This window comes from Leptosomus discolor, chromosome 8 (genome assembly GCF_034619465.1).
Source record: "Leptosomus discolor isolate bLepDis1 chromosome 8, bLepDis1.hap2, whole genome shotgun sequence".
NCBI classification, from domain to species: domain Eukaryota; kingdom Metazoa; phylum Chordata; class Aves; order Leptosomiformes; family Leptosomidae; genus Leptosomus; species Leptosomus discolor.
In genome coordinates, this window is record NC_141398.1 from 50,430,767 (window position 1) to 50,457,080 (window position 26,314).

The 26,314-nt window shown below is 39.4% G+C and overlaps 1 protein-coding gene across 1 annotated transcript in view; it reads right to left on the reverse strand.

The window, feature by feature from the left end:
- The window catches only part of PEPD (peptidase D), a 141,751-nt gene that overhangs the window by 20,965 nt on the left and 94,472 nt on the right, over positions 1-26,314 (reverse strand). Inside the window, exon 12 of the mRNA XM_086469319.1 lies at positions 17,049-17,197. Within this exon, the coding sequence (XP_086325445.1) occupies positions 17,049-17,197 (149 nt within the window). The remainder of the gene's footprint in view (positions 1-17,048; positions 17,198-26,314) is intronic.

Genomic DNA, 26,314 nt, shown 5'->3' on the forward strand with positions numbered 1-26,314 from the left:
GCTGAGTTAACTATTGCTAAAAGTTTTTAAAGACTACTTTCAAAAAGCAGATGTAACACGTGCCCTTTGTTTATATAAAAAACAAAGGTGGAAAAAGCAACTACATCAGCACAAAAATACCTCAAACAAGACAAAATTATCTTAACATGCATGCAAAGCACAGAAAACTACAAGAGAAACAGCAGCACTTTATAATCCAGATCCACGTGAAAAAATGTTAAGACACTGTATCTAAGCATGTCTATGCAGATGCAAGTTTGAATTTTCTAAAATAATGTCAACTGTAAAATGCAGTTATTTAAAATGCAGAGCATAAAATATTACTACCCTATTTAGATAGGATACCCATTTAGAACATTTGAGATGGACAGTACTTTCTTACGTATGTAGAAGATTTAAAGCCCACATCCTTCTGGCAAAGACACTCTCCAGAAATTAATGATTCCCTTGTGTTAATGGGCTGTGTAAAACACAAGTCCTCTAATACACGTACTAAAACAGCATTACAAAATACTGTTGGTTGACTAGAGACAGAGTGCCAGGATACATTACATTCCTGTTATTTTGGTATAGGATACAATTTTGTTTGACAAACTGCTGGGGGGAGGAGGGAGGAAGAAAGCAGCTCTTTTGTTAGTAACACAGTACTGTCTTAATTAGTTCACCATGGCTTTGAGTCATCATCAACAGAGCAGTTGCAGAGTCAAGACAACTAGGGCTAAGGTACAGTAGAAGAATATTTTCCTTGTTCAATTTTGGCATGATTAAACAAATAAAAAATGAGCAATTTTTAAGGCCAAAACCCCATCAAGTTCCATTTGCTTTAATCCAGTTAAGCATGCAGCTCTAGGGTCTTGTGAACATGAATGTCATATCATAATTACATTAGCACTTTTTGCTGAAAGTACTGAGGCTTCAAAGGCTGAAATAAAATCATCCTATGGGAGTGCTTAAATAAAAATCAGTTGTCTTATATGGCTCTGATATAAAGGTTAGAAACAAACTGCAGAGCAAGTGGCTGCTTTGTCTTGCACACTGTCTACACAGAAACTGATGCACCTTTATGCTCCCGTTACTACCGACTGGGAATCAGCACAGCATGTAAGTTAGTTAACAGGTAGCCTCCTTTTCCCCATCAGATTACTTGGAGATCAAACTTTTTAGGCTGTTGCATGCATGCATGCAGCTGAGCAAACACCTTCCTTGCCCAAGCAAGACCATAAGAGAGAGGTGTGCAGCACAATACACTGGACAAACTCTTGGTTGCTCACAAAAGCCAACAGTGACCGAGATGCTCACCCACAAAATGTGCGCCTGTTCAACATGTGCTATTTTTGTCCTTCCCCCTCTTTAAAAAGGAATTTAGATTTTTCCTTCAGTAAGAACTAATACAACCATAACCAGTTGTTCTTTAACAATTGTGTTCAAGATAATTATATTTTATAAGAATTTTTCTTTTTATCTTTTTATTTTTGAGCTGACTAGAGACAGTGAACTAAGCGGAGTGACCTTACCGGTCTTCACTTAAAAAATGGTGATATCCTTGTCATCTTTGATATGAGCTGATTCCCACCATGCTGGGAATAAACTTTAATATTAAGGTACAACGTTGATTGTATTGCAATTTTCACTTCTCTAGATGCATCTGTTTCACAATACACTCAAATCTATTGCATGATACATTGAAATCATTATAATCTATCACATCGATATTACAGATACCAAACTGGAAGTATTACTGGATCACAGATGCTTTCCTGTTTATTTTGTGCTCGTGGGAATACAGAATTTCTGTGTGTAACTCCCAGTTCAGCTTCTGCACTTTGCAGTCAACTCTAACTGCTCTAATAGTCTTTAATAGTCTTTCTCTAAAAATCTTTAATATTCTTTCTGGGGACACTAGATGTTCTTTTGAGATCTGTTCCATGATTTCTTAGCTGAGTATTACTACAAGTCTTCTATTTTCATCCCCATAACTGCAAAGCTACGTGTAATGTCTGACCCTGGTCAACTATTTGAAGCCTCATCCTCACTTGATATAAATGAAGGTCAGAACTCGGTTGCTGAAAAACAAAACACAGCCATATCCCGGATGCTCTGAACCAAATTAAGATGAGGTGCCTGAAAGAACTAAAGATGAGGTGTCTGTTGTTTGCAGTACAGCTTCCCTCTACAGCTCTGCTGGTATTAGTCATCTCAGTCCAAGCCCACAAACTCCACTCAAAGAGATAACAGTGACCTTTCTCAAACTAAGGAAGAGATTCAACAAGAGATAGAAAGACTGAACTGATCAGAAATAAAACCACCAAAACACATATCCATTTGTGTGCATAAGTTTAACAGAGCAAATGAATTATTCCACTGTCCTAACTGAAAAGATTGCTGTGATTGTAAATCCTGAGTATTTCTGGGCACTGAGCGAATCCATTAGAGCTCCTTCTCCCCTCGCCTTTACTTTTTTTCCTCTCATTGCGAAAAAGCATGACTATTGCCCCTCTCCTCCTCTCACCCAGAGCTCTGTGCTCTCCATCTGTTCTAGTTTTTATTCATCTTATCTATTTCATTAGAGACTGAGGACAACAAAAAACTCCACTGCAAAATAAATAATGAGGCTGGATGGAAAACCTGCAGCTTTGGGCTCTCTCTTGGAACAAGGGCAGAGCTTCAGACAGAGCCCAGCAAAACAACGCTGGACCAGCCTTTTCTCATCTAGCCAGTGCCATCAGTTTTGCTAGAGATGGGAAATACTTCAGCTCCAGCTCTCTCATGCATGCTGCTTGGGACAGCTCTGGCTGGAAGGAAATTAAGCTACTGCTGGAGGCCCCCTGCTAAATAGTACAAACCTTATTTTACAAGTAAATAGGTGTTCAAATAGTCTTAAAAAAAAAAAGTGTTTATAGATAGATTGCATTTTCTATTCTATTGTCTGGGTTCACGTTTTATTCTACTACAACTACAGTGTGGTGGTATTTTGCACTATTAGGCCACCCCACTCCAAACCACTTAACCTACAAGCATTGTACAGTAGAGTCATGCATACACAGACTACTACTAGTGTGCTAAGGATATTTTTGAGCTGACTAGAGACAGTGAACTAAGCGGAGTGACCTTACCGGTCTTCACTTAAAAAATGGTGATATCCTTGTCATCTTTGATATGAGCTGATTCCCACCATGCTGGGAATAAACTTTAATATTAAGGTACAAACAAGTTTTTCCCTCCTTTTTTTAAACAGATAATTTGCAAAGAAAGAGGATTTAAATGCAAATCTTCAAACATTTCCTAGTATCCTTATAATCTTAAAAACATTAACTTTGTTAAGAGAATGAACGACTTTACAATAAAAAGTACAGAACACAATCTACTGAAGAAAGGAAGCCACCCTAATTCAAGAAAGATCTCTTAGTCCATTTTATACACAAAGTATATTCATATATTGTACACATTTAATATATAGTAAACAGAAATATACAACTCTTCAAATTTATTTTAAACATAAAATCATATTAGATTTATCTGGCAATTGCAATCTTTATAATACAATGGCCTGTGCAAACCCAGCTGTCTCTGGGACTGGCCGCACTCAACTGTCACTTAAGTTAACTAGTAAGTATACTTGAAGAATAAAAGTCCTCAAATTCTGCTAATCTAATTTTCCTACATACATACTGAACTTCCAATAATTGCAAAAAGCAGAGAAGGGAGGAAAAAAGTAAATATCACAGCTAACTTAACTAGGAAAGCCACAAACAGAACTTTTTGGTACTCTCACATGATGTGCAATTCAACAACCTAGACATGCCAGAAGGACTTGCAGTGAGGATATGTGAATCCCCGTGTTAAATCACAGAGATACCTATATTCTGTTCAGATGTCTGCATGCGCATCTATGTGTGGATATAGCTTTAGCATGTTAAAACAAAACGATAATAAAGAAGCTTCTGTGCAGGTAGCCAAGGAACAATCTGCCCAACAGAACAACATTTGCAGATGCGAAGAAAATACATTAACTAAACAACGCTGAATGAACAACATCCTGTACAAAGAATCCTTAATTCATGGAGGATACTTGACGTTAAAGTACTTCAGTTTTTTTGGATTAACGACGGGCCAGTGGAGAGCTCTGTCACCCACTGCAAGCTGATGCAGCAGAAGTCAAACATCGTATTAGCATTCTTGTAGTAAGAAAAAGCAGTTAAAAACAACTCAAAACCACAACAAAACAACTTCCACAACAGTGGCTCTAACATCAGTTATGTGAGTTACTGCAATGGCTGGCTGTTTTGCAACACCAGCCTGCACTAACCGCCCACCACCAATGACCCACTAGGATTGTTCTACTCATATATGATTCAGGACTATCATTTTTAATCTTTGGTGAAGCTTATCATAGTTGCAGACAGACTTTTTGTGTAAAAAGTTTAGTTCTGTTATTACCTTTAAGCCAATTTATAAACCAATTATAGTCCACTGACAGATGAGGTTTAGAAAGCTAGATTGGAGGGTCCTTGGACTTTGACAGCTTGTACCAAAACGAGTCTGCACTCAGGAAAATATGCTGATGATGTGTCTGCACCATTCTTAATTCTCTGCCAAACGAGATACTGGGTAATACAGGTCACTGAACCAGTGACTGGCTCCCCAGGAAAGCTCAGTTACCAAGGCTCGTTACGTTGCAATTTGTTACCTGCCATACAGCATGTGCCTGGGCGAGAGGCCAGGACAAAAAGCACCTTTTGCAGCAACCGAAGCATTTGAGATCCTCTGAGACACAGAATGAATGAACGACACAGCAATGACCAGACAGTGGATATGTCTGATAATGAAATGGGACAGATCATGGATTAATTAAACAACACACACCTAGAGAGGCCATTAATTTTCAGATACCATGCAAACAGTATAGCAGAGGTTTACAGACATGTGAGGTACTGTGTTTAAAAATGACAAACTTAATACATTAAATTTACTGAAAGGGTTTTTTAAAAATTTATTCCCATCAACCTAAATATTTTCTGATATTCTCAGATACTATTGTTACAGAAAAGAAAAAAATAAAATTAGTATTGTTTTACTTCCTTGAAAATATTTCTTCTCTAATCATCTGTTTGCCAAACCCAACAAATTTCAGAGAAACTACCATGTTTTAGGGACTCAGAAACACCATGTAAGGATCTCTGCAATTATCTGTGACCTCTTTGATCACACCATTGATAAGGAAGATTTTTGTTTCAAAAAAAAAAAAATAAAAGAAAAAAGAAATGCTTCTAGTGAGACCAGAAATCAAAAGCACCCCTATCTTTTAATGAACATAGCATAACTTTTTAAACAGTAGAATTAAAAAGATGAGTTGTTATAACACATCACACTATAAACTCTTCCTCAGTTGCTGTTAACTCACTGGTATTTTCATTCCAGTGATTATTTTCTGATGTTTTATTAGAAGCTATTTGAGAACATACAGTAGAAACAGCATACAAAAGTAATTTAGAATTACTGCATGGTATTTAGCCACTTTGGTCAGAAAGTGCTCTGAAAAGGCCTAACAGGATTTTTTTGGCCGCTACTTAGGGTACTTTGTGGTTGTAATGTGACAATGATTAAACCACAAATGATTTAGCAGGGGTTTTTTGTTGTTGTAGGGTGGGTTTTTTTTTTGCCAGCACAGATGTCACAATCTTACTAAAAAAATGAGTATGGCAAGGTTGTAGTAACTTCTCCCCAAATTGTGCTAAGGTTAAGTTACATTTAATTTCCGAGTGTCCACAGAAAACGGCAAAAGGCACGATGTCCCCTGGCAGTGCCACTAAAATGCAGACATAACATGCAATTCCTGTCCAGGCAGCAACCCACTGGAACAGATTAAAATCTGACAACATGCAGTGACCATATCAGACATAAAACAATAGGTCCTTAAAAATTCCAATCAAACCCAGTTTAAAAAACAAACCAAACATTTAAATACTAAACACAATGATTTCTTTCCTCTACACTTGGGCGCTAGAGATGAATTTGTTGTATTTCTGATTTTCATGCTTTCATTTTGGCCCAGCAGATGAAATACTCCGTAGCTGCTCAGTTTTTGAGCTTGGTTTCTTGCAGCGCCAGGTAAAGCAACTCTGCAACAGGACGAGGAATCAGAGAGAAACCAAAATGCTGCACTCAAACACTGACAATGTTTGGGCAACAGTGAAGCTGTTCAAAGCTGTGTAGATAACCACCTGTAAGCCTCACAGTCAGCATTAGACGGCTATATGGTTGTCTAATTCAGGGATACAATTTTAGGCTGTATTTTACAGCAGTGGCACGGCTGCAACTGGCTGCCATATGAGAAGAGCCTACTAACTCTCCCATCCTAAAAAGGTGATGGGAACTATATTGAATTTGCTGCTGTGTCACACCTGCAGATACCTGCAGTACTGACTGCAAGGATTACTAGACTTCAGCCTGCTCTGTGCTATGAGTCCCAGTGCCACAGCTCCAAACCAGGATGGACTCCTTCAAAAACCATCCCTCAGTTCTCCAGTAAGATGCACCTGCCTCACAGGAGCAGGAGTGAACAAAGGGAAACAGAGATGACTCCCCATCACCTCTGAAATTCAGACCTCTTCTTCAAAAGGCTCAATAGCATTGTGCTATTCGGTTGTACCGTGATATTTCTTTCGCATTAGTATGACTAAAGTTGTAAGTGGTAAATGCATACTCCCCATTATAAATGCTGCACATAATGATCTATACACATCGGAGGCAACATAAAGGTAACAGTCTGCCATGCTGAAACCTTAAGAAAAGCAATTTGAACAGATGCAGACATGGAGCAAGAGGAGGGATTTTGTTCTATGTCTGGAAAGATGTAGCACTGGCACTGAGCAGCACTGCCAGACACTATGGATTTTACTCCATGTTCCTTCCAACTAGGTATACACTGAAAAGAGGAGGAAAAAGACTGGGGGAAGGAGGGAAGTGCTTAGAGGGATTGATTGCAGTGTGGAAACTTAACAATCTCTGAAGCTTAGAAAAGACTCTGTTTAGATAACAGATTCAGGGCAAACAGCATAATCTACGTCTAGCAGGTTTGCACTCTGACAGCTACAGCTGATGCAGGGTCAAGATCGAAGGACTCATGAACTTTGTACTTCAACTCAAATTACAATGTATAATGAGCACATTTCCTGAATACTGAACTGGGAGAAAATCAGTGTCCATCAGACCATGAAAAAGCAGCTTATTTCCCCCAAAGTCACTGTTAAAATCAGAATTGTGCAATATAACAATATTATAACCTGTTACAACTAGGAAAAAAGGATTTTTTAAAAAAACTGCCTTAAACCAAAACCCATTCACTAGAGAAAGGCTAAAAAACCTGAAGCCAATTTAGGCTCTATGTCTGTGATGGCTTCTAAATATATTTGATTTGTACAAGAAGCACCTTTGAAGAATCACTGAAAGTAGTGGAAAAAACCACATAGGCAGTCAGGCTGGAAAGCTGCAGGCTTGTCCTGAACCATGGCAGCTCCTGCAGACACTGCCCCCAGAAGGGCTGCTCATAGACCTCCACACAAAAGGGACTTCAGGCCAGAAAGGCCCAACTGTTTTACAGTGCCTGGTTTTATACACTTGGAAATAACTCAGTGTTATATTAGTCTTCCTAACGTTGCAGTGGTCACTGTATGCATGGGTCAGCTCCCGTGCATTAGTCATAAGTAGGGAAAAGCAGCTCCCAGAAGATTTGCAGTCAGACTCCCAGTCTGAAATCCTGCATTTCAACAGATTGCTGCTTGCACAGAGGAACTACAGGATCTGCTGAATTTGACAGAAAATACTGTCTTTTTCTTTCATCTCTTGCTCTAGGTTACTGCTATTCTGGATAACGTTAGGTTATGTGTTCAACAATGAAAGCTCCAGTAATCAATGACACTATTTTTATTTACTAATATCTTGCAAGAATTGAGGGTTCCAACTTGATTGTCAGTATTGTCTGTGCATCCTTTAGTTCCCTCAGCTTTTATTTCCTAAGTAGTGGCTGACGCTTCACCATTTATACCGACAAAAGCAAAATTAAGTTACCACAGAAAGCTATAACTACCTTTTCTGGATCAATCTCAGAGAGTTAGTATTCAAAAGGAAACTATTTATGAAGATTAATGCTACCAAGAAAAACAAAGCAAACTCCATTCAATAGAGAAGAGAGAGAGTAGACAACAGATAGCTTTTTAAAATGTATATTGACAAGATTTACTTTCCAATCTGTCTTTAACACAGTAACACATTCTTAACTGCAAGGGGGGGAAAAACAATACTGTTGTGCCATTCAGCAGGATTTGTGAATATCAAGTACTGGTTACAACACACCCTGAAAGCATTTGCTCTTCAGAGGAATTGGTATAAAATCTTCAACTTCTGTTATTAATGTTTTATTTCTCAGAGTAATTGTTTTGCTTCAGATATTACAGTATATTAATAATGATCAGCAGCACCTTACCTAAAATATGACAATCTGAATGGGAATAATTCATATGGGCACTTCAAAATTATATAAACTGTAAAACAGATTGTGCTCCCACACCCTTCCCTGTTGTGCTATTGTCAAAAGGTCCAGTTTACAGTCCAATTTCTTCCTAAAACTTCATCAAAATTAGCTACTGTTTTTATACAGCACAACAGACAAGTGTGCCCACATGGTCTTCTACTAAGTATAACTCTGGACTACATAAAATAAAACTCAAATGACTTGCATGCAAAAAACACTCCCTGCATGTGCGTATGTATTTGGAAGGACAAATATTAGTAACAGTTACTATTATTTTCTTTAGGTATAATAAATTTTATTCCTAGTTGAATACAGTGACAATTACTCTAAAGCAGTATTCAAAATAGTAGCAAACGAAAATAAATCTGAATTCTAAAGAAGCTACAGAACTGTCATGGACAAAAAGTAGCAGTAATCCATGAAGCTGCAAATTTTGAATTTGCCCATGTTCCTAAGGACAACTCTCTCAATCTAATAACAGGAACAACTGTCAGTAACATGATCTGCTATGCCAAATACCCTAGCTATTAGCTTCCAATTAAACAGTTTTTCAGTTATTTGGGTTATTCTAATCCCTCGTCTTAATACTATCCTACCTGAGCTAAATTCTCCACTATACTTTCTGTTAGAGACATAGAGCAGGGAATCATACTGCTGCTTTGAATACAAATCACAGCATTTTCTGTGTATAAAATAGGTTATTTATGAAACAGGTGGTTGTTCACTGAACCTACCTCCTCCTGACAATCTCACTGAAAGAACAGTGTCTCAATATTTAGGTCCCAAGATGTTTTCGGGAGCATGCACCATCCAAAGTTCACATTCTGCTGTACAAAAATACAGACCATTCACTCTCTGAAGTCCCTGGGCTTGTATCTACCTCCACGAGCTTTAATACTTTTGCAGCAGGTGAACATGGAGGAGGCAAAACACTGGAAAATAAAGTGGCTGCTTGGGTTTTGTCCTTCTAATTGATGCCATTCCTTGGAAGGATGTACATGGGGAAACGAGCTTAGGCGGGCTCCTCCATTGCAAAGTGATTAGGAAGCTACACCAACGAATGAAAATTGAAGAAATCAGGAGAAAGACACAAAAAGCGGGCATAGGGTTTCACACAGCAGCTCAACACCTGTGTGTTACAGCTGCCCAGAAGACAAAGATCAAGACCAGGTGAGATTAACTTTGTTTAGCATCCTGCACCTACAAATACACAAGCCTTTCTTTGGTCCTCTTTCACCAAGGGGAAAACAGAAAGAGGAGGCACCAACACTCAAACTCTAGGCATGACTGCAGCAGCAACCTAAGTACTAACATGCTAAGCCTGGTTTTAAGGTTGTGTATGACAGGCGGCACTCCATGGAGTGGCCACATACCAACCTAGTGAAGTCCCAAGGACCCTTTCTCCTGGTCTTTCAAGGAATGCCTCGGAGTTAGATCTACAGAAGGGTCTAATGCCCTTCTCTGAACTGTTCTGCACCTCACACAGTTTGGCCCTATATCTACTGAACACAAAAAAGAAATGACAGAGTGGAAGGGTAACTGCTAACTTCAGACACCTATTCTCAACTGCAAAATGCAAGACTAGACCTGGCGAGGCAGTTGGAGCAGGGACAAAGGAGGGACCATCAGCTACAGTGAACTTTCTGTAGTCCCAAACCAGGCAGCTGCTGGCCTGTGCTCACTGGCTGTTTGCCCCAACCCTCTCCTCTCAGTCTCTTTACCTCAAAAGACCTTAGTCTTTCAGGAACTAGTTACTTCTTTGTATTTATTCAGCACCAACAGCAAAAGGGGACCCATTCCTGGTACGCTCTAAGGATCAGGTGATATCTACATGATTAAGAAAAAGACATTTTATTTGCTTGACACATGGGTTTACTTCTTTGCCTGAAATGTTTTTGACTGTACTTGGTTTTGAATGGTTTTGAGGTGAACTTGACTGTACTTTCTTGCTTAAATAAGATTATATGGCAAGCCTGGCATCAATGAAATTCGCAATGGCTGACCTTTGATCCTGAAGAAAGGATTTAAGAGCTTAAAGAATCCATGCCTTTATGTGAACCCTGAGCTCAGGGAAAGCTGTAAACAGGCAAGGAATCGTCCAGTCCTAATATGGAGAAACCTCCATCCTCCATTATCAGAGATGTTAGTCCTGGGATGGAGATTCCTTTCAAGTCGTTCCTCAATAGCATTTATCAGAAAAGCAAAGCCTGAAAGATAGAGGCAACACAATACTCACTGTCTTGAACAGTAAAATGCAGGACTTGGGGATATGCATACACCCCTGAGGATGAGCTCCAACTTGAAAAAATACAGAGACACAAATCCTATAGGGAGACCATATAGTAACATCAGCATCCTGAGGAGGAAAGCTTTCACATTGCACATAAACTAACTTGGTGAACAACAGCTTCTGTGCATATTTGGAACTATTTTTTATTTTTCATTTTATTGAAACAAACAAACATCAATCAGCAAATATTCCCAGCTGTGCAGCTAATATCTGAATGCAATTTTGGTTCAATGGAGACTTTGGATATACAAGCTTTTAAAATCATATAAATGTAGAGACAGGGAATTGAGTGGCTGCCAATGTGGCCTTACTCAACTGTTCTTTGGGAGCAGTTTGCTAGACAGAGATATCTCTCTTTTAAACTGGAATTTAGGACAATAGACCTTACTGATTGAGGTGTTTTAATTATTTCTCCCCCTCTCCCCAAATACTGACATGTATAGCTTAGAGATTGAAAAAAGCTTTTTCTGTTCATTTTTTTAAACACATATAAACAAGTTTTGCAGTAGTACCAGGACTGATAAGCACAACAAGCTCCCTTCCTTCCCCTTCTCCTTTGACTTTCCATTACTCTACAGAGAAGGGAGGAATGTTCAGAGGTCCCAGTGTGCAATTGCAAAGGGATGAAAATGGAAAGTATGTGATTGCTCCAATATTTAGCTCATTAATCTTAAAGACTCTGTTTATGATCTAGCGTATTAATCCAAAATAGCTTTAATTGCAACACTTAAAGATAAGCATACTTCCTTTTTATTTCTTCTCAACACAGTAGCAGATTTAATATATTTGAGAAACTTCAATATTTCTGTAAATAGAAATTGTTTATCAAAACTTCCTGTATGTCAAAACCATACTGTCCTCATCAACTAGGAATTAAATTTATAGAAGTCTAACTATTAATATCATCTAATGCTCAAGATAATCACAGTCATTAAAGAATAAAAAAGAAGCTACTCCTTAGTAACCTCCCAAACATGACTGGACTCGTACGTATCACTGACAGTAAAGCATCCATATGAGAACAAAGCGATGCTCAAAGCTGGGTTAAGTACGAATGTGCTTCACACAGAGCAACAGAAGCACATCACTATCTATTGGCTTGCAAAGTACTACCTCCCCTGTTAAGAGCTAGAGTTGAGCAGGCAGGCATTGATTCTCACCCCCATCTCTTTTTTTGTAAAACTGACATTTTCATTTGTATGTTTCAGAACATATTTAGAGTCATGGAGTGATTTAGGTTAGAATGGACATGAGGAGGGTACCTCGTTCAAATCCTGGCTCAGAGTAGGTCTAACTAGATCATGTTTCTTCAACAAGTTGTTCTCTAGAATTTTCAGAGAGGGACTTTTAGCAAAACCAATTATTTTACATGTTTTGTCAAACAGATTTATATTAATGGCAAAGAGCAACAATACTGGTCTCCCAATTGTTTACTTATGACAAGTCATAGTTAATAAAGCTATTACATTGACATTGGATCTAACTTATGTGACTGGGATAAAGAATGGAGTGAGACAGGATTTGGAAACAATGCACATGTGCCCTTTCAAGTTCTTCAGATCTTTCCATTATCAACAGACATGTCAAACTTGCTCACAGAAGGATCTAATCTACCCATGAAGTACAGGCTTTCAACTGCTACCATGACGGTTGTCCACTGGAGGTACTACAGACATGAGAGTTGAGACCTCATGCCCTGCCATTAACTATTACACTATATAGCCTTATGCCTACTGATGTTGTGTAATACAATACTTTTTGTTCCACCACACTTTGCTTTTTTAAGCCTGGGCTGGGGGAGAGCCTCACTAAAAGCAGTGTTTTTATGGTTACAGCATCAAGGACTCCAGAGTTAGGTAATATCAGTTGATGCTGTCCATGCAAGCTTTACTTAGACCCTCAGTGCTGATGTGTTATGGTGCAGTCCTTTAGTTACATGACCATATACTCCTTTTGATGGGATTTCAATAGTAGCAATGCCTTTTTGATGATGCTGCCTTTTCCAGTCCTACCATAAAACTTTTTAAACCTTTTGGAGATTTTCAGTGATGCTCACCAGAGGAACAGACCCAATGCTACATTTTGTAATGTAGGCAGGCAGCTAAAAGACAGAAGACCTGATGCAAGCAAAATATGGGTTAGCACAGACAGGAGAATTCACATGGAGGAGAGCCTCAGAATTACCTCAGCCCAGTGGAAAAATTTCCATCAGATCAACCAAAGCCTCCTACCAACCACAAAATGCAAATCCACAGGAAGTCCCAAGTTCATTTAGTTCCAGGGCTACCTTATCTCTAGAAGACTAACTCCAAGGCAAGCAAAGCTCCTGCTAAACCACTGGACACATCTGTTCCTCATGTAACTCCTCTTCCATCTGTTGCAAAAGCTGAAAGTGTGCAGGAAAAGAAATAAGAGACTTCAGAAAAAAGCAAGCATGGCCAACACACCTGAATATTGCCACTGGGAATTAGCAACCATTCTTGCCTCAGACTCCCATCAGGATGTAGGCAACTTGCTTCAAACACAACTTTTTATTTATTTATTTTACATTTGTTCATTAATAATTTTCTTTCATTTCACTAGTGTCAATATTCTGTACATCTGCCCCTGCATTTTAGTTCTGTGGAAGAGTAAATTTAACCCAGATGGACTTGATGCATTCAGAATATCCCCTAGCAGAAATGCAACATTCCTCTCTGACATTTTGGATCATGTGCCTGACTTTGTAGGAAAGAGACAATTATCCCACTGCCGCACAAGCATGCCTTTTTGACTCTCTCGGTTCAGTGACAGGCATCACTGTCTTCATATGAGATCCAAATTCAGTAGTTTCAAAACTGCTGCATCTGCAAGACTGAATATGTTTCTCTCCCCTTTTATTTTAAACAGGTTTGGTTTGTGGCAGGAGTTGTGATGACTGCACTGAACTTGGGCTATAATCCCACAGAGAGTGTTTCTTCACTTTTGGAATACATTACTTGGCTTGCAGAAGGAATTCTGTTCTTTCAGCTGGAAGGTAGGGAGATCCATACATGTGATTTGAGCTGTTTGCGTGTTTGGACCATGCACAAGATGTAGTCAGATGAATGCTTTTCTACAATAAAATACAATGTATTGGAGTATTTTTAAAATTAGCACAACTGTTTGTATACAGAATTATAAACAAAATGTATCAGAAGGTCTATTATCTCTCAGTAAGTAACTTCATTCGAAAGTCAATCAGGTTCATATGACAGCCAAATTGAAAAAAGAAAAGCAAATCTCTGAACAACACACACCTATATAAAATGTTTAAGGTTGCTAGCAAATGTGTGTCCTTCCATAAACACAGTTATGTAACCCAGTATTTGGTTAGTGACTCTTCCTAAAGTAGTCGCTCCCTATCTTGCAACGAGAAAGACTCCGGGAATCATTAACCTTCTGAAGACAACAACTAGATGTCCCCTGTGACCCTTTGCCACAAGGCATAATTAAGGCCCCAATTCTGCAGCTGGAGAAAAATACCATCTTCTACAGTTGCTGACCCTGCTGTGTACACTCCTGCACAGCCTGGCACATGAATGGTTACTGCCATGTGAGCCAAGTCACTTGACCGTCTTTGATCTTAGGAACCCTGGGAAATGAAGACAAACAAAAATAATGGCAAAATGAACAAGGGCTCCATAATTCAGAAAATCTGATTAAAACATGATGGGGTTGGGTTTTATAATTAGTGCCTCTAAACCCGCAAGCTTTTCTGCCTCCTTTTTTGGAGACCTAAAGTAGTAACTTTTTGTCAGACAGGGAGAAGAGAGACTTGAGAGCTGAATTCACATCATTCCTTCCTCCTCCCCTTTGTGACAGTACCTGGCTCCCCCAGGAGCAGATCCTGGTGCTTTAGTCAATGAGCTAACAAATTAGGTTTGTTCATCCAGAGGAAAAAGGCTGCAGCCTCTCCCACAGAAACAGCTTTCCCTGGGCAGCAGTAACAATATATCCAGTCTGCATCCACCCCTTTGAGGGGCTCTGGGGCTTCTCAGCAGCCTGAGAAGTATGTGACACTAGCCATGCTATGAAGGTCAGTGCTTCTATTTCTTGTTTTTCTGCAGTTGAATATTTGCCTTACAGGAGATCCAATGCCACTTTCAACTAGCAGTCCAACAGTACACGATATGGCAGTTTTTCTGTCTGTCTCAGTGTTCCATTAAAATGGCTAGCCAACACATTTTAAAGGAATTTGGTGGAAGGCAGAAAGCAGATACATTTCTTTAAAAGGATTTATGAAAGCCTTTTACAGCAATGTCTCATATCTCTTATGTCCCCTTTAGTAAGAAAAGAGGTGTGACTAGAAACAAAATAACTAAGTAACTATTTGAATAATATATGATTTTTAAAATCACTTAAAGTTGTAGATAAAAGAGGATCTCTCTAATCCAACTCATCGTTTCAGTATGAACTGCCTTTAGCACACTGTAAGTTCACTTCAGACATTGTAAATACTTTTCTGCCAACTACCTATTTTAAGTGTTCCATACCAAACTCAGTAGTAAAGACTCTTTAGACTTTGGTGTGTTTTTGACAGGTTGTCAAAGAAAAATATAATAATATTGTCAGATTCTTTGCATCAGCAGACAGATGGGTTAAAAGCTGCAAAATAACTTGGGTACAAGCCAAATGGACCTAAAAAGCAAAATTTTCCAGATGGTAAAAATTGCACATTGCAGGACTCTACTCAGATCTGTAATTCAACAGAGTACAAAAGGTCCAGGTTGCACCTCACTACACAGAGGTACCAAATGAATCAAAACAATGAACCAGTGCACAGAACATGTGTTTAACCTGCTTTCTATAGTGAGAAAATTCATGATTATTATTCTCATAAACAGCATAAATGCATTTGCACTATTCTTCTAAACAAAAAAGACAACTAAAGCACAGTGAGAAAAGCTAGTCCCACCTTCTGCCAGACATTATAAATGGTTTCTCCTATGAATCTCAAACTCCCAAGGCTAGTAAAGGATCCTTGCAACTACTTTTCAGAAACACTTAACTTAGAATGTCCTTATTTTGTGACACTGTAAATAAAGCGTTAAGTAAACTACGAAGTTCTCTACACTATCCTATTAGCTTTCAAGTTCTGAAGATAGTTCGCAAATTATTAGCGGGAAATACTGCCAAAAACGTTGCATGAAATTAAAAGTGGCACTGAAATGCAAAGCAAACTACGAAGAGGAACAAGAACAAGATTCTTCAGGGGAGAAACAGCAGATGATGGAAAATGCGTATTGTTATTAAAATGGCAAAATATCTAGTCTCATTTTGCAGATAAGCTTCAAGCATTATTGCTCCCTTCCAAGCTGCTCAAATGAACAGTGCTGCTGCCAGCTTGTATAACAGGAAAACTACATATGTTCTGACAGCAGTCCAGAAAGCCCATACACTCAAGGTCCAATGATTGAAAGCTAATATGATAAATTTAAAGGGTAAGTGTGCTTTGTGCATTAAGTACATTTTCCTCAAAGCTCTTCTATTAGTAATACTGAGAAATGCTCAAGTACCTTCACCAGTGAAATACTCAAAATCACAGCACCAGTTAGCTCTAAAAGCATTTATTTGCTGCCCTAAAAGCAGAATCAGAGAAAAATAAGACTTTCATCAAGCCAGGCAGTTGTTTCAACTACAAAAATGTATACTTGATGAATTAGCTTGCCTGCAATTTAAAGGCACACAGTGCAATACTCAATAGCCAGTGCTTTCTAAAGCTTTTTAAAGTTAATTGAGTATCCTTCCCAAAGATGCACACTCTATCTTTTTTTTCAACAGATTTCTACTGAGTTTACACGCAAAACACAGAAAATGCTTGAAACAAACTGAAGCACAACACACACGTTCACTCAAATTCTGACTTCACTCTTTGGCATAAGCTTCCTGAAAAGATGGCTGCCAGTGTAAACACACATGAGAGTAACAACTGTCACCACTAGATTAAAGGAATTAATAAAAAAGTGGAAGATTAAATTAATTTATTAATCTTATTAATAATTGTTTATGTGTTATTTCTTTAAAACTGTTCAATGTAAAATATTGTATGTCCTACTTCTATCCTCCACTAGGAGCTGTTTAAACATGGAAATTAATTTTGTCATCTTGTTCCTTTCCAGCACTTTCTAAATTAAACATAATTGTCTTGACAACCTGAATGCTGCCATCAAGCTCTTCAATTCCTGCTGACATGTACCGATCTTTTACCTGGTTTGACTGCTTCCATTACAGCCCGCGATGACTTCAGCACTGCTTCATAGATAGCCCTCTGGTCAGGAGTGAACTTTCCATTTGCAGGGAAGGTACAGGTGATGTCAGAGCCATAGCAGTAATATTCTCCTCCCATATCAAACAGGCTAAAAATGAAACAGAGGGGGAAGAAATGGAAATTTTATTCCAAAGAAATAGTATAACAGAAGATATTTCTCTTGCTTTGCACTTAAAAGTCATCTGTATTTTGGTAGCTGGCTATATAATCACCACTTGAATGCTGTTCCTAAGTAAATGAGACAACAGTCCCTTGGAATTTCCTAGCAGAAAGGTATCTGCATTACATATTGCTTAAATGGTCACCCTTACGGGCTGTCCTGGATGGACACACTGAGAGAACTCATGAAGGAAAAGAAAAAATACATGAGGAATCCACTTCAAGCTCTTCAGTTTCCACTTCTAGGACCTCTTCTCAGAAGAAAAAACATAAAGGGTTTAACCTCAAAACTTAACAGAGTAATCTTAATTAAATTATAGCCTTTCGTATCTAAGTGTCAACATGCATCTGATGGTTTAAATAAAACATCCCAAATAAAGGTTGACTGCCACCCTGCTCACAATATAAACTTTCCTTTAAGACAAACTTGCCTAGCAGGGATTAAAGAAACAAGGATTATGGTAAGATCCAAACAGAAAAGAACATTTAGTACAGTTTTCTGCATCAGAGGTAGAAGAAAAAAAATATTAGGTGCTTTCTTTTATGCGGACAAAAAACCTGGTTTACCTTTTGAGAAAATAATTTATTCTATACATGAATCCATGATTCACCCCTGACTGCTCAGCTGCAGAGAAATCAATCAACAAGAATAGCAAGTGAGCCTCTACACCCTCGTGAGAACCAGGTTAGACATGTGCAATACTATGCTTCTTGAGCCTATGTGATAAGGCACTTCACTGGTTTCAGCAGACTCAAAAATCAGCAAATAAACACTTAGACCAAACAATACTTGAGCAAATAACCCCACTAGTTCATCACATATTGATTAAAAGAAGGCACATTTTATGTGTAAGGCTTTGGTCTTGCCATACAGTATTTGTGCGACTTCCTGATTTCTTTGGTAATGAATCAGAGTCTTCTTCCAACCACCTCAAACAACTGTATGAGACTCTTATCATCATAAGAAATATAATTTTCCTTCACTGTATTTGAAAACCTTCGAGTTTTCTTCCTCTTGCTCCTGCTTCACAGCAGGGTCAGTCAGACAGCACAAGCAAAAGGAAGGACACTCCACTGTGGCACCCTCTCTGCCTTCAAGGAAGGAAAACAGTGCAGCGTAGCTCTGTCCTCAACCAGCATACATGACTAGATAAAGGTAAGTATAAGCTACCCCAAAAACTGCCTACAGCACTCAGCTGTAAACGCTCACCATTTCCAACGTAACTGCCACTGAAAGCAATGGACAATAAGTAAATGAAAGCAATCATGATAAAGCTAAATAATATTTCAGCAGGGTTGGGACTCTTCTTTCTGCATTGCATACACAGACACATACCAATGAGGATTTACTCCAAGAAATTTTAAAATCCACCCTACGATTTCCTCCATGAACAAATCTCTGCACTGACTACAAGCTCTGCTGAAGTCATCACCAGCGTTCCCAAATTGGGCAAGGTTCACCTGCAGGAGACTTGCAGGACTGGAAATTCAGGAACAAACCTGATGGTTCACAGATGCAGAACTACACAACACTTAAAGCTACAGGAACACAGTACATAAGAGAATGCTACAGAGAGAACTGCAAAGTTAGGTATGTACATGCAGAGCTAATACAAACCCTATATACATTCACTTAAATGTGAAATACAGTATGTTAAAACAGAAATTTTCTAATTGAAAAAAGATACACAATAGTCAGCAAATGTAAGACCCACAGGGTAAAAACACCCCATGATTTGACACCAACACAGCAACTGTAAACCAGCCTAGACAAACCTCAAAATCAGAAACCCCACCAACACTGCCTAAGTTTTGATTTCACGGTTAGACTCGCTTCTAAAAATAACTAATGATACACACAGAAAACCTAAGGATACAGAAAACTAGTTGCAGCAACTAAGAATCATGTAAGAAGCTGCTATGTAAGATACAGACACCAAAATCTGCCAACCTATCCCAGACTGAACCCTTTCAAAATCACAAATCAAGTTTCCTGGTGCTTTGTGGGATTTGCAGCAGTTTTGTGGCCTAACTCTGTTGCATTTAGGAGTGTCAGTGTCCATTCAGTATGGTGACAGTAAAGCTGTGACCAGCAACTTCCAAACTCCCCGTCCATGTCTACTGGAAGTTGCTATGCTTTCTGTATTTTACCTGGAAAATAGTTATTCTGAATTTATCATGGGCAAAATTTTAGCTATGTCTTGAACCTTACAATTATCAGCATTTTCTCAAACCCATTCATCACTTGGTGGTTGTTAAATAGTGTTTCAAGCTACTGGAGCACTGAGTAATGGAAAAAAAAGTACCACAAAGGTGATGGTACACCAAAACAAGGCTCACAAGCTAGGAAGCACCATTCGTTCAGGTTTCTTGGCTTCCAGACAAGAGGAGACATGAGAGAAGATGATCTTTCAAATTCCACTTCAGAGCACAACACACCATGCAGCCTGTACGCTTCAGTGAAAAATCATCCAAACCAAACTACGTTTTGGAGATATTTTTGCTTTTATTTGGAATTCTCTTCCATTTAACTTCAGCTGGGAACATATCCATTAGTAAAAATGTTGCCCAAGACATGGAAATAGCCCAAATATTGTAGTTATCCTGAGGAAATAACGGGAGCCTGAGAAGATCCAAGTTTCATATCTTTGCTTGTCAGGCAAAATAAGTGGTGAAGCACATTTAAGTCAACTAAAATGCAAGTGAGCTACTATTTTCTTCCATTGACCAACTGGAAAAAGTTTCTAAAAGCAAGTTCCTTAAATCCTGGTTCCTCAGAAAAAATACATTTTACCCTGAAATTAGATGGCAACTGCTAGTAAAAGAGATATTATTATTTTAGTATGTTCTCAATTGCACGTACAAAATTACCTGCCTGATAATGCAGTCTTACAAGGGTCATGTACAGAAATAACTACTTAATATTATTTGGACTGTCATCAGATGTGGCAGCAATATAAACAAATTAAATGCACAAGTGAAAATAGACCTTATAGATATCTTGATCCATGGCTTACCTTTTAAGAACTGTTTAATGTAGAGTAACATACGTAATAATACAACAAAGTATCTCCAAACTCTATTATAATTTCCCTTTTAGATAAATTGTTACACATCTAGCAGACTGTGTATGTTGTCTATTACAAAACTTAATTGTGAATTCAGTTTTCTGTTGAATGAAGAAAAATTTCATCGCAGAACAACCCTTTCTCCACTCCTTTTTCAGCAAGGATGCAATTGCTGATTTCAATGTTAATTGCTGTTTTCAGTTAATTGCTGATTTCAGTGAATGCAGAGACAATGCATCTGAGGTTGTTAGGTTTCTGAGGCATCTTGCACAGGAAGGTGGCCAGAGAAGGAGTGTTGCTGATCAGAGAGGGGCACGTAGTTATATGTCAAAGTTCTCACTGATTTAGCCTGAAACTGATTAAGTCTTTTATTGCACAGCTCAATCTCTTTCAAAATCTTCCAAGAGAGGAGCGAATCTCGCTTTGCATCACTTTGTTGGGAGCAAAAGCAACAAAAACCTACCTGGCTTCATTTCAGGGTGAAAAGTGCATAACATATACAGCAGATTTAACAGCCAGAAGATGTGACTACTCTCTAAAATTTCCATGTCACTGTTTCAATTTGTTTTCCAGAATTAATAAGAAGCTATACCACAAGTGGAAGAAGCATAGCAAAAATGTTCCAAACTCCTTCTTGGAAGCATGGCATAGCTCTCCTAAGGGAGGCTTCAGTTCTCTGTATATATATAATCTTTCCTCCCAAACATATTGCAAAATACTGTAAACATTATTAACTGAAACTGAACAATGCAAAGTATGAGAAAAATCAGATAACCTGTCAGTCAGTCTACTGACAAAACGACTTGCTTACGTATCATCAATAAGTTGGCCAACAGCATAAAAAAAAAAAAGTTGCTTTCTGCATCTCTTTTAGAAGTCACCTTCAAAAATGACTAAATGCATTTAATTCCTTTCACAGGGACAAGGTCTGACACCATGCCTTAATAATTTTGTACATGAAATGGTATCAAGCCAAAAGGAAGCAGAAATACGTGTGACGCCACATCCCTGCAGAAAGGACTGGCCGGATAGGCCCCTCCTTACAGGAGTTTTTAAGCCTTTCCCCAGCAGGTCCCTGGTGCTGCTAGCAGCAGCCCTTCTGCATCTGACTGAACTGGGGTTCTGCTCCCCATGCAGGAACCCAGGATGGGAGTTTGGAGAAAACATTTGAAGTCCTGTTGATTTTAAAGTGAATACAGGCTTGTAAGTGAATACTGTAACTGAAATGCTACACGACACAATGCGCAAATGCTCCTTTCCCCTCCTGTCCCTCTGAAACAATACAGAGGAGTAAGGCATGGCTGTTTTACTTCCACAGAATATTGGCACCACAAAAGGCAAATTTATAGTTACATTTTTGGCTTTCAAGCCCAGAAAAATCATACACATTTTGATATCCATTTTAGCTTTCTTAACCTCTAAGTGTGAAGCATCACAAACACTTTGCATAACACTTTAGATTTGAAAACTGTGGACTATAAACAGCCATGGTTCTTTCCCTCATAAAGTCACTGTATGCCATCTTTTTAAAAATAAAGGATCATCTTCCTCTAAGCATGTGTTTTACTTTTATAGGCTTGCTGACACTTTTATTGTCAAATAATTTGAAACTGCCAGGCAATGAAGCAAATTATAGCCAATATCACAATGGGAAGCAATACTTTATTTGGGATATCTGAGCCATGTGTATGAATCGTTATGATCCAACCACCAACCCAACCCAAAGACAAGCTCTTGCAGGCATTTCTTGGGAAGCCTACAGCTACTCCCATGAACTAACATGTAGAGCTGTCACTTTCCTGCTCTACAGATCTGCTTAGTCTGTACACTCGGAAATGGATCTCCTCACAATAGTTACAAAAAACCCCTTATTATTCTGCAGTTGTTAACGCCGCAGAGTGATGACTGCGGTGAAACCCAGGTGGATTTCCTCCTGGTGCAACACACTCTGGTGCAGAGTTGTACTGAGTGTCACCTGCCTGCAACCCACGTCCTCCCCAGCTTCTGTTCTCAGGACAAAACCTTCCCTTCCCCCGAGTGGGTTTGCAAGACTAGCAATTAGAAAACTGATAGTGCCATATCTTACCATGCCCTCCTCATACCTCAGGTTAAAGGTAAACAGGTTTGAATACTGATCTACTTTACTCAGCAACGTTTACTGAGGTTTTAGGGTTTCGAGCCATTATTGACTAACATACCTGTGAACAGCCACAGATGAACTGGTGCCAGCCCAGTCCTAGGAAAGCAGGAATAAAGGTATACACAACTTTTTCTTCCTCTTATTGCAATAAGAGCAAGTCCTCCCCAGCTGGAGATTTTATTCTGTGCGATCTTGCCCTACTCTGCTCTGAGTTCACAGAGAGCACTCTGTGCTTTACACTTCATGCAGCAATTATATCTTTAAGTATTCACGCACTGACAAAATACGACCATTTGTTTGGTTAAACACTTCAAAGGCAATTTCAAGCTTAAGGTATCAGCACTTCTATGACATATATCTTTGGAAACACACCAAGTGATTTGGAAATAAAAGTGGTTTAATAGCAGACCACAAGAATGATTTATAGTAAATGATATCACAAGTAAGAAAATGGAGAATTAAGTGACACACACTTTTTCATCCACTTGCATCCTGACTAGCCAAGAGTTATCAATTAAAAAAGCAACACCAAGCAAGGTAATGTCACAAACCCCAACAGAGAACTGGAACAGTATAATGTGAAGTCCTACCATGCTCAAAAAGTTTGTTGGGTTTTTTTTTAAAGGTGCCCTGCTGTGACCAGCTTCCATCTGACATATACAGAGAGAGCTTGTACTGGCTCTGTCTGGAAGGCAGGCTTGGCTCGCTGATTTAAGGCCAGCTTTTTGTTGTCAGTACCCCTGGAGTCAAGAGTAACCGTAGAAAAATGCTAGACAATATTTTTTGTGTAGGAAATGAGGTTCTGGGTATTCACAAGAAAATATCAAGTTTTTGTTTAAGCCTCGTGTTTAAAAGCAGATCCTGTAGCCCACACAGGTAATGCATTACAGAGACACAAAATGGCCCTATGACTATTCTTCATCTAGCTGCAATTTACATAACTACGTGGTCCCATATTTTTTGTGTTTGTCCTCAACTGTGTCTTTTCATCTTGTCTACCTTCTCCATGACTTTTCCATCTTTGCTCCTATTGTAGCACTGTCTCACTTAAGGCTTTCCCAGACTATTATAGATAATGGGAGGTTTGTCTCAACCTTCTCACAGAAGATGACAAGATATGCCACTAAGGTTTGCTCAGATAGGAAGAGGGTGAAAAAAAAAATCTATCCCACTGAATTTCAAAGGAAAGAGGATTGCATACCTGTACTTCTATGAGCTGGCTAGATCAAAAAAAAAAAAAAAAAATTAAAAATTTTAAAAACCCCATAGAATCATTTAGGTTTGAAAAGACCTCTAAGACCATCAAGTCTAACCATTAACCTAGCACTGCCAAGTCCACCACTAAACCATGTCACTAAGCACCTCATCTACACATCTTTTAAATACCTCCAGGGATGGTGACTCCACCACTTCCCTGAGCAGCCTGTTCCAATGCTTGATAACCCTTTCAGTAAAGAAATTTTTCCTGGTGTGCAATCTAAACCTCCCCTGGCACAACCTGAGGCCATTTCCTCTCGTCCTATCACTTGATACTTGGGAGAAGAGTCCAACCCCCACCTCACCACAACCTCCTTTCAGGTAGTTATAGAGGGCAATAAGGACTCCCCTCAGCTTCCTTTTCTCCAGACTAAACAACTCCAGTTCCCTCAGCTGTTCCTTGTAAGACTTGTGCTCTAGACTCTTCACCAGCTTGGTTGCCATTCTTTGGATCTGCTCCAGTGCCCTGATGTCATTGTAGTGAGGGGCCCAAAACTGAACACAGTATTCGAGGTGTGGCCACCTTAGCCAAGACAATCACCTCCCTACTCTTGCTGGTCACACTATTTCTCATACAGGCCAGGATGCTGTTGGCCTTCTTGCCCACCTGGGCACACTGCCAGCTCATGTTCAGCTGGTTGTTGACCAGCACCCCCAGGTTCTTTTCTGCTGGGTAGCTTTTCAGACACTCATCCCCAAGCCTGTAAGCGTTGCGTGGGGCTGTTGTGACCCAAGTTCAGGACGCAGCACTTGGCTCTGTTGAACCTCATACAGTTGGCCTCGGCCCATCGGTCCAGTCTGTCTGGATCCCTCTGAAGACCCTTCCTACCCTCAAGCATATAAACACTTCCATCCAACTTGGTGTCATCTGCAAACTTAGTGAGGGAGTACTTGATCCCCTTGTCCAGATCATTGATAAAGATATTAAACAGAACTGGTCCCAATACTGAGCCCTGGGGAACACAACTTGTGACCAGTCGTCAACTGGATTGAACTCCATTCACTGCCACTCTTTGGGCCTGGCCATCCAGCCAGTTTTTAACCCAGCAAAGTGTATGCCCATCCAAGCCCAGAGCAGCCAGTTTCTCCAAGAGAACGCTGTAGGAAACAGTGTCAAAGGCTTTACTAAAGTCCAAGTAGACAATATCCACAGCGTTTTCCTCATCCACCAAATGGGTCACCTTGTCACAGAAGAAGAGAGCAACCAGACAAAAAAAACCTTCTCCAGGTGTTTGGGCCCTGCACTGCCCAGGGTTTCCTCTCACTGCAACAGACAGAGAGAGACACTCGTTCCCAGAAGCAGGGTGGCAGCGTGAGGCAGAGATGAGCAGCAGTAGGTGGGTGTGCCCCACTCTGACCTGCCACCACAGGGAAGGTGTGCCTCTGCTCTGCTGCTCCATCCCTGCTGCTGAGAAAAAATGGTTTCCTCAACCAACAACAGTTTGTGGGAGTGTCCTCTCTCACAATGATTTCAGCCAAGCAGGAGAACTTCAGATCCATTTATCTCACAGGATATGAAATCTCAATCTCACAAAATTCACAAAATGAGCTGCACATAAGAGCTGGTTCAGTAAACACCCATGTATTCTAGTTAGATTTTATTTGCTATCTTCACACACGTTAAGGAGTCCCTTGCTTAAAGTACTTATCTATTGAAGAAATCTAAGACAATAGCCTTAAGCTTCTCCACTAAATAAACCGATTTCCCTGATCAAGTATAACACCTCCTCCACCCCCCCACACAGTTCACATTAATGCCTTATTAAAAATGTTAAGTTTGTCAGAGCAAAGAGCCAAAAAACTTTTGATTGGCTTGCTCACAGCTAAATTTGCCCAAGTGCCATCTCCCAGTGTTTTTGCTATGCAGAGAGATGTCTCTAATACAGAAGTGCTGCATACAAATACCGAATGAGGAACACCAAGCTAGTATTGCTGGGTTAGGAGATGGAGGCAGCAGCAACGGAGGCTTCACAAGATGCAGAAGGTAAAGTGTCAGCACTGCCTACTTAACACCTCTGCTAGACCAACACAGGCAATATGCCAGAGATCAGGAAAGGTCTCAGGTGAAGTTCTGACAAAAGGGTTACCTGTTTGATTTGTCCTTTTGCTGAATGAGTGATTTTTTTCTGGCTTTATTATCCTAATATTAGAGTGATTTTTTTCTGGCTTTATTATCCTAATATTATCCATCTTTAACTGGCATATTTAATAAGCAACAGTACTCTCTTTAGCAGAGACAATTCTTCGCTGAAAAGTCAACCTAACAGAGATGGCAGCAAACCCCAAGTTTTGGCCAGTTTCCATCCATTAGGAGCCTCCCCATTGGAAAGGCAGTATCTGAGGCATTCACGGCTCCGGCTGACTTGCTCAAACACGGAGTAATGATGTCAGAGCTGCAGGGAAGAGAAAGAAGTATGCAAGGAGAAACCTGTATTGGCAGCTCAGAAGTTCCCAATCAAACCAAGGACAACAAACCTCATTAATGTCTCACTAGAATGTGAGATACCAGACAGGGTAACAACAACATAGCTACATTTCAAAGTTACTAAAATTTTGCAGTAAACTAAACCAGTCTATTTTT